At 38.8% G+C, this 15,975-nt stretch overlaps 1 protein-coding gene across 2 annotated transcripts in view; it reads left to right on the top strand.

The window, feature by feature from the left end:
- The window catches only part of rngtt (RNA guanylyltransferase and 5'-phosphatase), a 97,126-nt gene that overhangs the window by 18,062 nt on the left and 63,089 nt on the right, over window positions 1-15,975 (top strand). For both annotated transcript variants that reach the window (XM_077510147.1, XM_077510146.1), the window contains 4 exons: window positions 984-1,059; window positions 5,162-5,411; window positions 8,129-8,238; window positions 11,358-11,459. In XM_077510147.1, coding sequence (XP_077366273.1) covers window positions 984-1,059; window positions 5,162-5,411; window positions 8,129-8,238; window positions 11,358-11,459 — 538 coding nt within the window. The remainder of the gene's footprint in view (window positions 1-983; window positions 1,060-5,161; window positions 5,412-8,128; window positions 8,239-11,357; window positions 11,460-15,975) is intronic.

The raw sequence follows: 15,975 nt of genomic DNA, 5'->3' as shown, positions 1-15,975 counted from the left end.
CATGGGGAGTGTCATTGCAGTTCCACACATACAAAAGATGGCCCCTTGTGGTATTGTAAATGAAGGAGGGTAATTCAAGTTTAATATTGCTAGAAATGATGTAGTGTTGTTCCATTACCGTTTTTTGGCCCCCGATACAGATTCCGATAACTAGCTTTCCAGTATCGGCCGATACCGATACCTAAGGTTTTTTTCGGCATTTTTCTTGTGAGTACTCACCGATACTGATACCACTGTTTTAATGCAGTATCGGGGCCTCTGCCAATACCAATAGCGGTATCGGAAAAACATTACAATGATGCATTACTAAAACCCCTCATGTTCCTCTTTTCCCAACTGACTTCAGTTTAGCTTTCAAGACTAGCTTATGTAAAATGTGTACAACTTGTGTACTTGAATTTAAGAATTTGTCTCGTAAACAGTGGCTTTTGAACAACTTACAAGGAAGTGAATTATTGATGACCTCCACTATTTACGGGGGATATGGACTTGCTCCTGCTTGTGAATAGCGAAAATCTGCAAGTGATTGACGCCCTCAATAATTGCCTATAGATGCCACCAGATGGGGACAAAGAACAACTTTTGTCTAAATACAAATTCATTTCAATGTAGTTCCTTAGCACCAAGATGCTACAAGATGACAAGAATATAAGTATTGTTTTGTTGCACAATACTTTGATTGTCTGCAACTGAGCACTAAAACAGCAAATACATTTTCAGCAATTATTGGAGGATAGCTTCCAATGAAAATTCCAAATGCAGACCACAGGCTAGCTTCCTAAGAGAAAAAAAAAAAATCCGCAAATAGTTGAATCTTATATGCAGATGCTCACTAATATCATATTTAAAGAACAATGGCACGATTAATCGTTTTAAATTTATAGCCTATGTTGTAGTTATGACTTTCTTTACCACAAAATAGCATTATTAATTGTTCTTTTTTAAAATTATTATTATTCTGCTGTTTCCCTGGTGTTCCAAAGGTGTCCACTGCACACATGGGTTCAATCGGACAGGCTTTTTGATATCTGCTTACCTGGTGGAAAAGATGGACTGGAGGTAAGGTTCTGACCTCACGCATCTTAATTGTACTGCTGATACAATGTTCCCCCGCCTCATTTGCGTCGGATTTTAAAACAAGTTTGTATGTTTTTTTTAATGTGTTGAAACACATTAAAAAAAAAAAAAAAAAAAAAAAAAAAAGTTTTTTTTTTTTTTCTCTGTAGCGTTGATTTTCATCAATTCTGGGTGGGTCTTGAACATCCCCTACGAAAAACTGTATTCACTGTAGTTACAAGATGACTGTTAGTGATTGGTCCCGCCCACGATCTTGTTGCGAAAGGTCTCTCGTGACAAGCTCAACCATACAGCGTTCTGCAATTCCCTTTCATCAGGCCGTAATCCGGTTCTCCTCTCGATTGTTACTGCATGTCTGATGACACAAAGACGTCGCTATCAATCAACGCAGGCAACGCAAAGCTGACCCGTTAGCAGAGCTTATCGCTCTCGTGCCAGATATGTTGAACGCATTACAGTGACTAATCGTGGTGGGTGGGATGTACCGGCAGGGGTCTTTGGACAGAGGTGGGGCAGGTCGTCTTAGAGGCCAAAAATTCCTGGAAGCTGCTGTAGACATGTAGGCTGATTAAATCCTCCCACCACCCACTACTTCCTGTGTAATGAATATTCCCAAAGCGTTAGGCTCATCCTGTGTGTTGTGAGATAATGCGACTATCAGATGAACTCCTTGCACTCCTTGCTAATTCATCCATCTATAAACTTTTATAGGTGGGTTTATTTAGATATGCAGTCACAGAACAATTTCATTTGAGATGACCTTACTAACCTACATGCGCATTGAACACTACAATAAATTGTGGAATGCAGCATAATTGCATCAGCACTTACTAAGGGTGTCACGATTTCGATTTTTTATCGAAATCGATCGAAATTACGTCACGATTTCGAGCATCGAAATAGAAGAGAGGACACACGATTCGATGCCCCCCCCCCGCGCCCGCCGCCACCGCCGCCACCGCCGCCACCGCCACCTCCCAGGAAAGCAAATGAGACGCAGCCATTCAGCTACTAGCTAACGGCACTTGTTAGCTGACTTCTCCTGCAGTCATGATGGCAAGCGCGGACAGACACAGCAATGGTGCTTCAAGCCGCTCCCGCTTCTCTCGTCACCAGTTTGGAAACATTTTGCGTTCCCGGTGAGTTATGTCGACAACGTTCACGTTGTCGATAAAAAGACCACAGTTGCAAGATATGCTATGTGCGCGTACTGTACTCGGCCACGGTGTTACGCCCGGCTCGTCAAGGGGAAGGGAAGTAACACAATAACAGAAAATATAGAGTAGATAAACACGGGTCGACTTTAACATCTGAGTAGTTTTAATTGAAATTTCAGGCAGGGGTTTGACAAGGGAGTGAAAGTGGAAGGTGAACAAATAATAACCGCATTTGACAGAACTGACAGAACGGAGGAGAAACAACAATAACCAATAGGGGTATAATACACGGATACACAATAGCGTCGCGCTGGCACAGTCGTCCAATCGGAGTGTCGCGCTGGCACAGTCGTCCAATCGGAGTGTCGCGCTGGCACAGTCCTCCAATCAGAGTGTCGCGCTGGCGCATTCAAACTGAAGTACCATTATACGGGCACCAGCCGACACAAACACACACATACATACTAGGGGAGCGGAGCCAGCAGCGGGCCCGAGCCGCCAGCCGTAACAACGGGAAACACGACAAACATGACGGGACATTTACGCAGGCATCACAAAGATTTTGATTTATCAAATTCAACTAGAAGTGGGAAAACAACGGTCCAACCAACTATTTCATCCTCATTTACAGTGAAACTTCCACACACTTCAGCTCGCGCGAAACGCCAGATCCATAGGTCTATTTATAGCAGCAGACCTGCAGCCTTGGAAAACGCTGGATTCAAACATTTAATTAGTGTACTTGAACCACGCTACAGTATGCCCAGCAACTGTAAATGTTGGGATATAGTTTGTTCAGGCTGTATTTGTTCCATGACTTTGGATACAATATATTTTTTGTTGTTGTTGCACATTGCACATTATTTTAAGAGGAACGCACAGCACACTGTTGTAACCAAAAACAGTCAATAGATGGCAGGCACCCACTGTGACTTTTTGTTTTTGTTTTTTTATTTTTTATTTTACACTTCAGTAAGAACAAGACGGTTAACTTTATATTGTAAATAAATTCTTTGAATTTGATCATTCCTGCCTAATGTCAATTATCATATATTACATAAATTTACACAAAAATAATATGGAAATTGCATCACCTATATGTAGCCGATCTTTTGAAATAAGATTTACTGTACAATGAATAGAACCAATGATCATAGACTAGCCTTAGCCTACAGAAGCATATGCCTCTGTGTTATAAAGTGGGGGAGCGGAAAAAAAATAAATAAATCGAAAAAAAAATCGAATCGTGACCCCAAAATCGAAATTTAAATCGAATCGTGGAGTTGGCGAATCGTGACACCCCTAGCACTTACAGGACTTGAATAGCCAGCACAGGCTCTTGCTTGATGTTTTGAACAGGAAAGGGTAAAAAATGCCACTGGCTTCATCACGTGGGCACCCCCCAACTTCAGTATTTTTGATGATTTCGGTCCACAACACTACCAGAGGGCTCAAATGTAACATCTGGCATCCCATCCCAGTTGTGCCCCCTTTCGTCTTTCTTCTTCACCAGTTATTTCGCAGCTTGATCTACAGTCTGTTGCTGTTTTGCTCCGCAACATATAAAAGAGACCTCATGATTTGTCGGAAAGCATGTTCTTTCACACCCATTCTGTTTAGGAGCCTGGTTTTGGTCTAAGCAAGAAACACAATTTTGAAAACTTTATTTAGAGCCGTATAGGCTGCAAATATCGGTCATTAGCCACCTTGAATGCTAATAATTGTCATTGGTATTGTCCCTGAAAAGACATATTAGTCTATCGCTAGGTGCAAGACATAATTCCAAGTCTAACATCCTTGGGGCTGACTAGTTTTGCACCCGGTTAAAGGTGTGCTTTGTCATGAGTCCTATATTAAATTTCCTCCAAAAAACAATAACAGGTAATTTTATACAAATGCATATGATGATGATGATAATACACAGTATTTACTGTATATCATTTAATTTTTTTAACTTTTTAAACATATTTTTATTATTTTATTTAAAAAAAAAAAAGTCATACCATGTAACTTTTAAACAAAATTTAGGGTGATTCAACTTTGAAACAAATTCTATTTAAAAACAACCTCTTGTGCTCGTAAGTTGAGGACTGACTACCTCAATAGCATTTACCATTTTTTTTTTTTTTTTTTTTTTGCATTTTCCCTTAAAATTGCATGACATTAATGGCAGTCTTCTGTTCTTCTAATTTCTAGTTCCTGATAGTGTTGTTGCAATACCGTTTTTTTTTTTTTTTTTGGCCCCCGGTACTGATTCCGATACCCAGTTTTGCAGTATCGGCCAATGCCCATACCATACTGATACCACACCGTTTGACATTTTAAAAATACATTTTTTTAATTGTAATTCTACATACTCACTTGGATGTAAAACCATCATGGCTTGTTCAGGCACTGCTAAAGTCCTATATTAGCGTCGGAAATAATGGCATCAGCATGTTACTTGTTAGTACGCACCGATGCCAATACCACGGTTTTAATGCCGTATCGGGGCCTCTCCAGTATCGGAACAACATGAGTTCCTGATCATAAAATGGGCACAATTCGCGAGTACTGATACTTTTAAATAAGGCTTGCTATCGGCCCCATACTGATACCTGGTATCAGTGCTCGCCCTGCCCTACTCAGTATGATAAAATGCTCGTCTACTCCACTGCAAACCACAGGGGTTGTTACATTTATACATCTCTTACAGTGTCAATCAAGACTGAGTAGTTTGTTTGTGAAGCAAAAATATTCAATGCATCTCTTGTCCATTGAACAGCATCTGGTCATTTTTTTTTGTTTGTTTTTTTGATTTTTTGATTTTTTGATTTTTTGATTTTTTGATTTTTTTTGAAGCAAAAAAAAAAAAAAAAAAAAATGAACAGCATCTGGTCAGTGTGCACGTTCGAAATAATAATCCCGCTTGTGCTTCCTCTTATCAGCGTGGAAGCAGCCGTGGCAGCTTTTGCCCAGGCCCGGGCCCCTGGGATCTACAAGGGTGACTACCTCAAAGAGCTTTTCCGTCGCTATGGGGATGAGGAGGACGCGCCCGCCGCCCCCACGCTGCCCGAGTGGTGCTTTGAGGACGACGGCGGGGAAGTGGATGACGACGGGAACACACTTAACCAGGAATCAGGGCCCAGCTCGTCCGGCTCGGCGCCCAGCAAGCGAAAGAAAGAGAAGCTCAAACTGGTAGGACTTGTTTGCGCATAGAAATGGGTGCTGCATTAGTGCAGTAGTGCTTTTTGGCCATGTTGCCGCAACACATTTAACAATATATGCTTGTTTGCGTTTAATCCTGAAAAAGGAAGCGCTGAATCATCTCAAGTTGCATTTGATTCAATTTCTCCATCAACAATCACCTGATTCTCACACAGGCACTTCTAACATGGAGTAGTTACCATTATAAGTAGTAAAAAAAAAACACTTCAAGACAATCACTTGGAAAGGAAATGATCCCCAAAAGCTACGGGTAAATCCGTAAGTGCATTGAGAGCTTGTGTCAAGGCAAATTCAATTTCTCTGGATGTGATGGGCTGCAGCGTGGAGTTGTGGAGGGACCAAGCTGGAAGGCAGAGCTGCAGCTTTCAGCCTGCATTACTCCAGCATCAATAAGGCATACCGTCGCTTGGTCGTGGTTGAGTGGCCATCTCAAGGTTACTAGCACTGGTTGGTAGCCATTTGGCTTTTTTGACTTCACATCTGCTTCGATGAAGTATATTGCACTTTAAAGCTTGGGGGAAATACAGTTCTCAACATAAAATGATTGCACCCCTGTTAAAAAGCAAGCTTTTTTATCCATTTATAAAGATCCCAAATAGCAGGTGCTAAGTTGTGTGTTTTTGCAAACAGAGTTCATGCTTTTGGTGGGCATGTTGCGCTCGATCTACTAAGATGTGATCTTTTACCAAGATTCTAGATAGCAGGCGCTAAATTGCATGTTCAAAACAGATTGCACGCCCTGTTGACAACTAGTGTAAAGGTGATGGAGACCGCCACACTTAAGGTAGCTCTGGCTTTCACTATGGAACATTTGGGAAAGCACTGCAGCGCAAAATAAAGTTAGAATTGAAAGAGTTGAGATGACTGAGTTACAGAAAATATAACTTTCTGATTAATTTGTTTATATTTTATTTATTTGTATTTAATATTTTTTTTATTTAAATGAAACTCTAAATGTATTTAATTAAGTTTAATTTAAATTAACTCACCCCAAGTGTGTGTACCTTCCCATCCTGCTCAACATTGCCTTTAAAACTTTGGAAGGAGAGACTAGCATCAATTTTCACAGTATAGTACACTGAAATGACCCACACCCAAGGAAATTACGTTACAAGGAGTTTTGAGGAATATGACATGACTCCTTCTTGTGACTGGCTCCAGTCTGTCCTTAGATCTAATGATAATTTTTTCTTTGCCTTAAAAAAAAACAGTTTACACGAGCAGAAGTTTTCCACACCTCCTCTCATTTTGTCTGTGCGACACAAGTTTATTCGAAAAATGTAATTTTGTATGTGTGCACTGACCTTGTATATGCCAGAGAAAATACGGATTCCAAAAGGAAGCTCTATTTATGACAAATACTTTGGGGTGTACTTATTTAAGTTGTTTACTGTACCCTCACCGCTTAGAAATTTAATTATTCATTCACTGTGTACATTATTTATGGTACAAATTACATACTCTGACTTAGTTATAATAGATTTCCTCTGAGACTGACTTCAAGCCTGCCCCTGTAACTAATCATATAATTATAACATTACCTTATAGAACATGCACTTACATCTACCGGTAGCCAACCATTTATTTTTTATTTTTTTTAAGAGCTCAGAATTGTTCATTCGGTAGTCTTACCGATTCAACGTCTTATCATCATTGCTCTTTTTTTTTTATTTTTTATTTTGTATGTGTGTGTATGTGTTTGTGCGTTTGCGTGCGTGCGTTTGCGTGCGTGCGCGCGTGCGTGTGCGTGCAAATACGTATACATTTATACTCATTAATTCACCTAAAACCTTATAAATATCCCATTACCCTTCGCCTTAACCAGGTACTTCAGAGTCTTGCCAGAGTCGTGAGGTTCAAATGGTCAGGAGACCAGAGAAAAGGTCAGAAAAAAATAAAGAGAAAAGAAAGATAAATCAAAGTGAAATCCAGCACCGACCAAACACTTCCTGCCTTCCCCATGGTTACAAAATCAAAGTCTTACGCCAACCCCGGAAGCCTCTAAATTCCAACAAATTAACGAGATCTCAAAAGACCAGAGGAAAAACTAAAGAGAGGAAGGAGGGAAGGATCGATGAGGCAGAGTGAGATCCATAGAAGCCAGTACATCCAATCCATCAAAGTGAAATCCAGCACCAACCAAACCCCTCCTGCGTGGTTACAAAACCAGAGTCTTATGCCAATCCCAGAAACCTCAAACTTCCAATAAATTGAGATCTCAAGTGACCAGAGGAAAAACTAAAGAGAGGAAGGAGGGAAGGATAGATAAAGCAAAGTGAGATCCACAGACACCAGCACCCACTGATTCAAGGGGCTGTGGGAGGGAGAGGCAAATTCTGTTTGAGTTTCAGTAGATGCTGGTGCGATGGATCTGGCATGCATAAGGACCACCACCAAAGAAAGAAGCCATCAACTGCGGTCCAGCAAAGCGCATCCCAACCAGAATCTTTTTGCTGTGATTCTTACTTGCTGTTAATGCATAATTCATGTAGGGATGGAGTGATGTGGAAAGGTGAAATTAAAAAATAGCTGGATTGATGATGTTTTCCAGACGCTTGTTAACACCGCTCCGAACAACTGTTTGGAACAGTTTCAGCTGTGTGACGAAGTGTCTTATATTGGTGTAGGAGGGAGTGTTTTTTTTTTTTCTTCACTCCAACACAGACATCTTTCATTCTTCTTCCCAGGGGGCAGTATTCCTCGAAGGTGTCACGGTGAAAGGTGTCACACAGGTCACCACGCAGCCCAAACTAGGCGAGATCCAAAGAATGTGTCAGGAGATGGCCGAGTGGAACAAGTCAGTACTGTACCTTCTTTTGTGCTCCTCCTGCCCCTGTGGGAAAAGGTGTGTGCGTGCGTTTGCATATGTGGGTGTATTGTGAGAGGCTCATTTCTCTTCAGTCACCTTTTTTTTTTTCTTTGTTCCCCTGATCCTGACACTTTGAAACAGGCGAGAGAGTCAGAAATAGATTTTTCTTATGAGAAAAATGCAGCTGCAGCTTTTTAATGAAATGACTGCCTCAACTGAGGGAACAGTCAACATTCTTTCCATTTTCTGCTCTCTTCCAAAGTTATTTTACCTGTATGGAGATTACTGGATTTTATTAAACTACTGTCCAAATATAGTTACAAATTGACTATAGTAGTGGAAGTGTTTCCCTCATTTACCCTTATTTGTCTACATCAGGGGTCAACAATCTTTCCTGAAAAAAAAGAGCCATTTTAGGCCAAATAAATAAGCAAAAATCTAAAAATCTGTCTGGAGCTGCAAAACATTTGAATGTGTTAGTGTTAATCTACAAAGGGCTCAAGAGCTAATTAGAACTGCACCACAAGTTCACAACACAAAAACATGGAGCATCCGATATGGAGAGATTCATTTATGGTCATTTATATTGGATTTTGAATTATTATTATTATTATTATTATTATTATTATTTTCGGGGGGGTGATTTTTCATACTTAATTTTTCATACATTTTTAGACTTTTCTGCCTTTCTTTCAAATTTGTAAAATTGTTGTCAATTTTATAGACAGTTCTTTTCTGTCTCTAATCTTCATTTTTTGGACATTTTGTAGCCTTTTTTTTGTGAGCAATTTTGGATATTTTTGGCAATTTTGTGGACATTTTATGCTAAAATTTCTGCTTTTCCTGTTAGGATATTTTATGGTCACTTTTTGGACATTTTTAGTTTATTTTTTAAATTTTTATTTTTTATTTATTTATTTATTTTTGCTTTTTCATCTATCTTTCATCTCTCTTTTTCTGACCACTTTATTATTATTTTTTGAATCATTAATTCATTTGAATAATATTTTATCTAATAAATATATATTTTTTAAATTAATTAATTAATTTATTTATTTTTGAGATCCACAGGGAGCTACTCAACTCAACTCAACTCAAGTTTATTTATATAGCGCTTTCAAACATCCTGAACTGTCACAAAGCGCTTTATAGAAAGACAAAAAAACAAACATAACAGCTACAGGAGAGGGACTGAAGTGCCACATGTGGAAGATACCACACCCACTTGATTATTACTGTCAAACAAAATATGAAACAAAGAGTATTACACCTTGTTTATGTACTAGTCAAACTGCTTAAAGAAAGGCTCAGCTAGCATCATGCAAATGCTAAATCGCATCTATGTTGCAGTGCTTTGACCGACACAAATGGTCCAGTAATAACACATAGGCAGACGATATAACCGTATTCACAGTTACAGTGCTGTACTGATGAGCACAGAGAAGAGTTGAGGACAAACATTATTATTGGCTGCGGCAAAGAGGCAAGTACTGCCTCAAACTCAAGTGGGATTTATAATCATGCCTCAATGAATAAATAGTATATCAGCCTGTCTTATAGTGACTCCAGGTGGCCAAGGCGGGCACACCAGAAAATTCTAATATTTTATTGTGTAACTCATCAAAAATGCGAGACTTCAGCAACTAGGATTAGCTCTGAAAGTGTGTTTAGACACTGATAACCTTAGACTCCTAGTAGGGTTACACACATCCTCGTTACTGTGTACAATATGGCTAAGATGACAGTAAGTTTGACATCAATAATACAAGAATTTCACCATTATCGTCAAGCAAATGTCTTCATTTAATTGCTAATGACTGAGTACAACTGTGTAGCTTGGGGCTTTGTGCTTTAATCTGCTACAGTAATTTTTAATTGCCTCATCAAGTGCAAAGAGGCAAGATCAAAGTTGCTTGTCACAAAATAATTGACACTTGTTTGGCTGGAAGTAAGTCTTTGAAATACTGTACAATTGTTTTGTAGACCTCAAGATTTATTCTGTTGCGACCATCACAAGTTACATTATCTATAAAAACTTTGAAAGAAGAAAATGTATGCCATACCACAAGATGCAAACCACTAAAATTGGAAGGCCAGATTGGATTTTGCGAAGAAAGTATAGATTGAACCAAAGTTTTGCGGTCTGATGAGACCAAGAGTAACCTTTACCAAAGTGATGTAAAAGCCCAAATAAATAGACAAAAAGAGGATCGGCTGATCATCCAAAACACAAATAAAATTGACAAATTGACACAAAAAAATGTACTGTACATCATCCATTAACAGTTGTGTTCTACATCCGCATACACAGAGGAGACTCCCTTCAAACATAGTTCATCCACTTCTGCCTTTCTTTTCCTGACATTTGTTGTCAGTGGCCTCAAATAAAACATGGCAGACTATAATCGGGCCCACGGTTCCACCTGTCTTCACAAATCTGTCGTAACGTCCATGAAAGCTCCTTGTGTTGTGGAGTCTATAAGGGATGTTTATTAGGACTGTAACGTTAACGGCAATATTGTGATTTTGTGATATTAAAACTGCCACAATATATCGTCGTCGTCATGTCACGATATTAAAAGCAGCACGTGTTAAAAAAGCCGGGTTGATTTCAATTTCTGCAGTTCTAGCACCCTCTGGTGGCTAGATTTTTAGTGCATTCAATTTTCACAAGGCATGTTTTGGCCCTTTTCTGTTACAAATCCACAATAATGGTCAGATGAAGGGGAACGTAATTTGCTTGTGAACAGAGTCAATATGTGGAGGAACTCAATATGTGCTTGCATAAGCATGAAATTGCCTCAATATATCTATTATATTTATATATTTTTATATATAATATTTATATTTTTATAATATGTTAAATTGCTGTCATGTACCATAGCACAATAATATGTTCTTTTTTTGTATGAGCTCATTTATTTTTTTTTTTTACAATATTGTGACCTTTTTTTGTATCGCCAACCTCCCCACAATATCGTGATAATTATCGTATCGTAACATTCCGTTATAATATACCGTTATAATATATCGTGATGGATATCGTTACATTTCTAATGTTTATCAAAGTGAATCGACACGGTATGTATGTACCCGTTTGCTTGCAGATCTGGTTTTCCTGGCGCTCAGCCTGTATCGATGGATCGACAAAACCTTTGCTTCCTGGAGCAGCATCCCTACAAAGTCAGCTGGAAAGCTGATGGAACACGGTAAGTCTTGATCATAATGCTGTATGTGGAACTGCTTGATTTGGAAAATCATACCTCAAAAAGCCTTCCAGACCGTGGAATATTAATATTTGCTTTGCTTATGAATAGATCATTTGATATTCAGCAGTTCTGATAGAAGCTTGGCAGCCTTGATCATTTCAAAAACACATTTTTAAAGAATTTAAAGAAGAGAGGATGAAGAAAGATGTCTGGATGATGATACTTTACAGTGTTATTAGGTTTTGGCACCTTTGCTGAGTCTCCTTTAGATGTTTAATGGGTTAGATGCATGGTTGTCTACTGACGTTGTATTCATCGGGGGTGTTAAATTAGCTTTGTTGCCATTAGTGAAGATGGCGTGCACCTGATTTGTGTTTAATTACTGGCCTTCACAAAGCTAACCAACCTGACATGGTTGTTGTAGCACCCGAGCTACGATACGCTGTCATGTAATCTACAACGAAAATATATAGCATTGAACTTTTCGTTTTCGGTAAAATTTCTGTCCTCCTTGAAAGCACAGAGGAACTTTTTATTTTTTATTTTTTGGTACAATTGAAATTCTCTCTTGCGTGCACTCTGGTGAAATGTGCCGTGTGCTTGTGAATTTTTAATGACCTCAGTCAATTTCAGAATTGTATTGGCGCGTTAATTTCCTGGAAGAGAGACAGAGTATCTATGATTGAGACCTCTGGGCTACAAGTGTCAGTAAATGAAAGTTGCAGCTTTCAAATGCCTTCCTCTGATATCTGTGACCTGATTTTTCCCTGGCATCCTCGAAGACTTGCGAAGAAAAAGACAACAATATCTCAATTAATCAAAAAGCAACCGAACCGGCTGAATGCAATATGAGTCATCACTCAGCAGTTGCATATGCAGTGATATAAAAAGTCTACACACCCTGTTTCAAGTGTGGGGTTTTTGTGATGTTAAAATAAATAAATAAATCTGTACTTATAAATAACCTGGTTGCACAAATGTGATGTCAGCCTTAAATATCAATGCTTTCAGGTAAAAAACACCCCCCCCCCAATTCCTTTGATTTCAAGCATTTTTAAAATCAATTTCACTCTCCGGTCTTGTGCTTCTGATTGTGTGAAGCACATTGCCTTGCTGAGCCTTGGTATGATGTCACGCTGTTTTTGAAGCATCCCAGCGTTGCATCCTTAAGTGGACTAGTAATCCTGACCTATTGCAAACCACTTGGACCACTTTGTGAAAACCTGGCATAAGAGCGCAGTCTTGCACATTGATGCACTGGTAATGATGAGCAAAGCTCTTAGATCTTGAGCCTCCCCCTCCCGGTACTCATCTGTCAGTGGACTTGACCAGGGAAGAAGATGACACAATGGTAGTCTGTGCCTCATTAGGGCTAAAGTGCGATGGGACTGGGGCTCACATATATGGCACAAAATCAGGTATTAAACAGACATATTAGGTTGTATATTTTCACGATTGATCGTGTAATACATTGACAGATGTTACTAATGACTATGTAGACAGGTTGATATGAATAAGGTAAGCATAATGAAGAGGACCACTTTGAATTAGAAGGCATTTAATGGTCTCCCGCTGCATTCCTCTGAACATGGCAGGGTTAGCTGTGGCTAACTGGCCCAATTAGACAACAGAGGAACGGCTTCTTCTCACTGCATACCTATTTGCCATTGGACCAGATACTAGAAAATCTCTGTTTGATACTCTTAACCGTAGTCCCTTTTAAGAACTCAGTGCACTTTGAGCACCTTTGTGTCGGTGTGCATCATTATTTGTTAGGTTTTTTTCAAACATTTGCTTTTCACCCTCTTCCTGAGCACAGTCTGCAAAGTGTTTTTATCTTTTGGATGTTTTGATCGTGTTTCTACTCCCACCTCAAGCACCTTTTTTTAAAAGTGCAACTATATCTGGCCAACGGTCCCAAGACACCGTTGTTTCTTTACCCTCCCACATTTTTTGTTTATCTCTGCTTTTCCAGAAGACTTTTGGACAGGCCTTGATTCGTATTGCCTCCCTCAGTGACCTTTTAACGGAATGTGTTGTTCGAAGTAACACTTATTGTATACAACCTCTCATTGGCAAGTTTTTTCTGTAAACATTTGACCAATTAAAAATCCTTGACCCTTGGGATTGTTGGAAAAAAAAAAGCATGTCACAGACACACAGGAAAACAAATAATCGTAATATGTCTCCATGAAGCTTGTTTGATTTCAGTTGAGGAAGCCGCATTTTGTAGACATCACACTTAGAATGCATTTAAAAACACTACCACCAGATACACTTGCTATTACAACAATAATGTAGCACGAATAGCTGTCGCTATTTAGCATTGACCCGTTTTGATTCCACCAGCCCCATTATTTTGTTTCACTTTGACACAGCTCCCATCCCAGGTTTGTGTATGTCAGTCACACAGTTGTCATAGCAATTCATACGATAAATTAATATTAAAAAAATAAATTTAACCATTCATTTCCTTCTGATTTACTTTCACATTCAGGTTTGTGTTATTATTGTCATCCGCATCTAATCTCTGCTTGCTATAAAGCCTGTTTTCATCGCACTGGAACTAGAACTACTTCCTGCTTCCTAAGAATCATGGGTAATGTAATCCTACTAGCCTAATGCTGCAGTCACCAGTCAGATCCAACACAAGCTGAGCTGGCGCTGTATTTCCAGTGTTACCATGCGGGACGGGCGCAAGGTCAATGACACAGCCAGCTTCCAATAGCTGCCTGGATCGAGCAAAAAAGTTTACAGCTGTTGAACTGTCAACCAATATAGCATTTATCATTAGCTAAAGTAAATAACACAACCACCGGTTGGATAACGATGAGAGAATTGTCTTGTTTACAGCTGTTGAACTGTCAACCAAGATAGCATTTAGCATTAGCGAAAGTAATAACAGAATCACCGGCCACCAGATTGACTAGCGATTAAATTTGTTATAAATAGTTCCTGGTGAGAATTTATTGTATATTTGACTTTCAGCAAAATTGTAGTAACCTGATTTTTAATTTTGAAAATCTGGTCACCTTGTAATGAGGAATTTTTTTTCTCCAGTATGACAAATCTTGAGAACTGATAAGTCTTTATGAAGCCATTATTCTCCTCTCTTTCAGTTGACGAAGGATTATGGAGCCGGTGTCTTTGCAATGTAGCCTTGGCTTTTACCCAAGCCAAGTGAGCCATATAATAAACCCTTCATCCTTTTTTGGTCCACAAAAAACACCTCCAATTGAGTGCAGCCCAAAGGCAGTCTTCATCTCATGCCTTTGGGTGTCTAAGCTAACTCTTCTTTTTGATGGAACTGCAGCTCCACTCAGAAGATTCCACCCCTTCGGCTAAATGGTGATGAGAAATATACGGCCTTAGTGAACCGTGATTATTGGCAGTGTTTCATCCATTTCAGTGTAATAAAACAGTTTGGAGAAGAAAAGTCTTCTGGAATGTGTTGCAATGATGGTGCTAATCATTTGATACTATTACTATATTATTTCCCTTACTTAGACAAGTAAATAATTGTGTAAGTTAATTAATGAAAATATATGACTTGTACATCAGTCAAAGCAAGATTAAATGATCATCTGGTATGGTATTTGATGCTGTCTGATCCTTGGCAGCTTATCAATTTCCCACTTGGAACCAGCTGGTATTGACAGGATATTTATCACATCTAAATCTTTTGTGGAAATGATAGGGAGGCACAGCAGGCATGAGAGATCCATATCGTCACCGGGGATGTCATCTTAAATCCATCTCTGTTATGTGACCTTGTTTTCCGAAGGGAGCATATTTGGACATTCTTTTTATTCTCTCTTGACTGTAAATGTCTTAAATGCCCCCTTCCATTTTTCATGTCACAAATCCCCTTAAATGTTTTAGAAGCAAAATAATTAGTCACTATTTTGGAGTGCATTTGTTATACTACTTAACCTTTGAAAAATGTTGCCTCATGGTTGCTTATTATGCTTTATAGTTAATCCTGCTTTATTTACTGCTTGGGATTTTCTTTTGTTAAAGAGCAGCAGACAGTCTTGGAATGCTAATGGAGTTTTTAAGAGGTGTGCAATGGAGCCACAATATTGTTTAACATTAAGAGACATTACAAAGTCAAGTCAGGTCCACCATGACATAGTTCTTTCACGCATCAGCTTAGCTCAAAGGACTTCAAGGCTATTCAAATCTGAAATTAATTGGCAGGGAAACTGGAATACAAAGTGATTTAGACACATTGTTTTGGAGTCTTTTTTTTTTTTTTTTTTTTTTTTAAGTTTAAAAATAGTTCCCATGAATCTTATGTTGAATTTGAGTTGTATTTCAAAATCTATTCAAATAGAATTCAAACATTACATTTTGCTGTATGTAGAGTTTTGTTTGATGACACAAAACGCCTGTGCTAAATAGCAAAAGTGAGTGAAATGTCCTTGCTCAACAAATTCATACTTTGATTTTAGCGGTCTGATTTGGAGGAATTTGTGAGCTTTCTTTTGTTGTTGTTGCCTTCACCTTTATATAT

Source organism: Festucalex cinctus, chromosome 21 (genome assembly GCF_051991245.1).
Source record: "Festucalex cinctus isolate MCC-2025b chromosome 21, RoL_Fcin_1.0, whole genome shotgun sequence".
NCBI classification, from domain to species: domain Eukaryota; kingdom Metazoa; phylum Chordata; class Actinopteri; order Syngnathiformes; family Syngnathidae; genus Festucalex; species Festucalex cinctus.
This window is presented reverse-complemented; position numbering and strand designations above follow the sequence as displayed.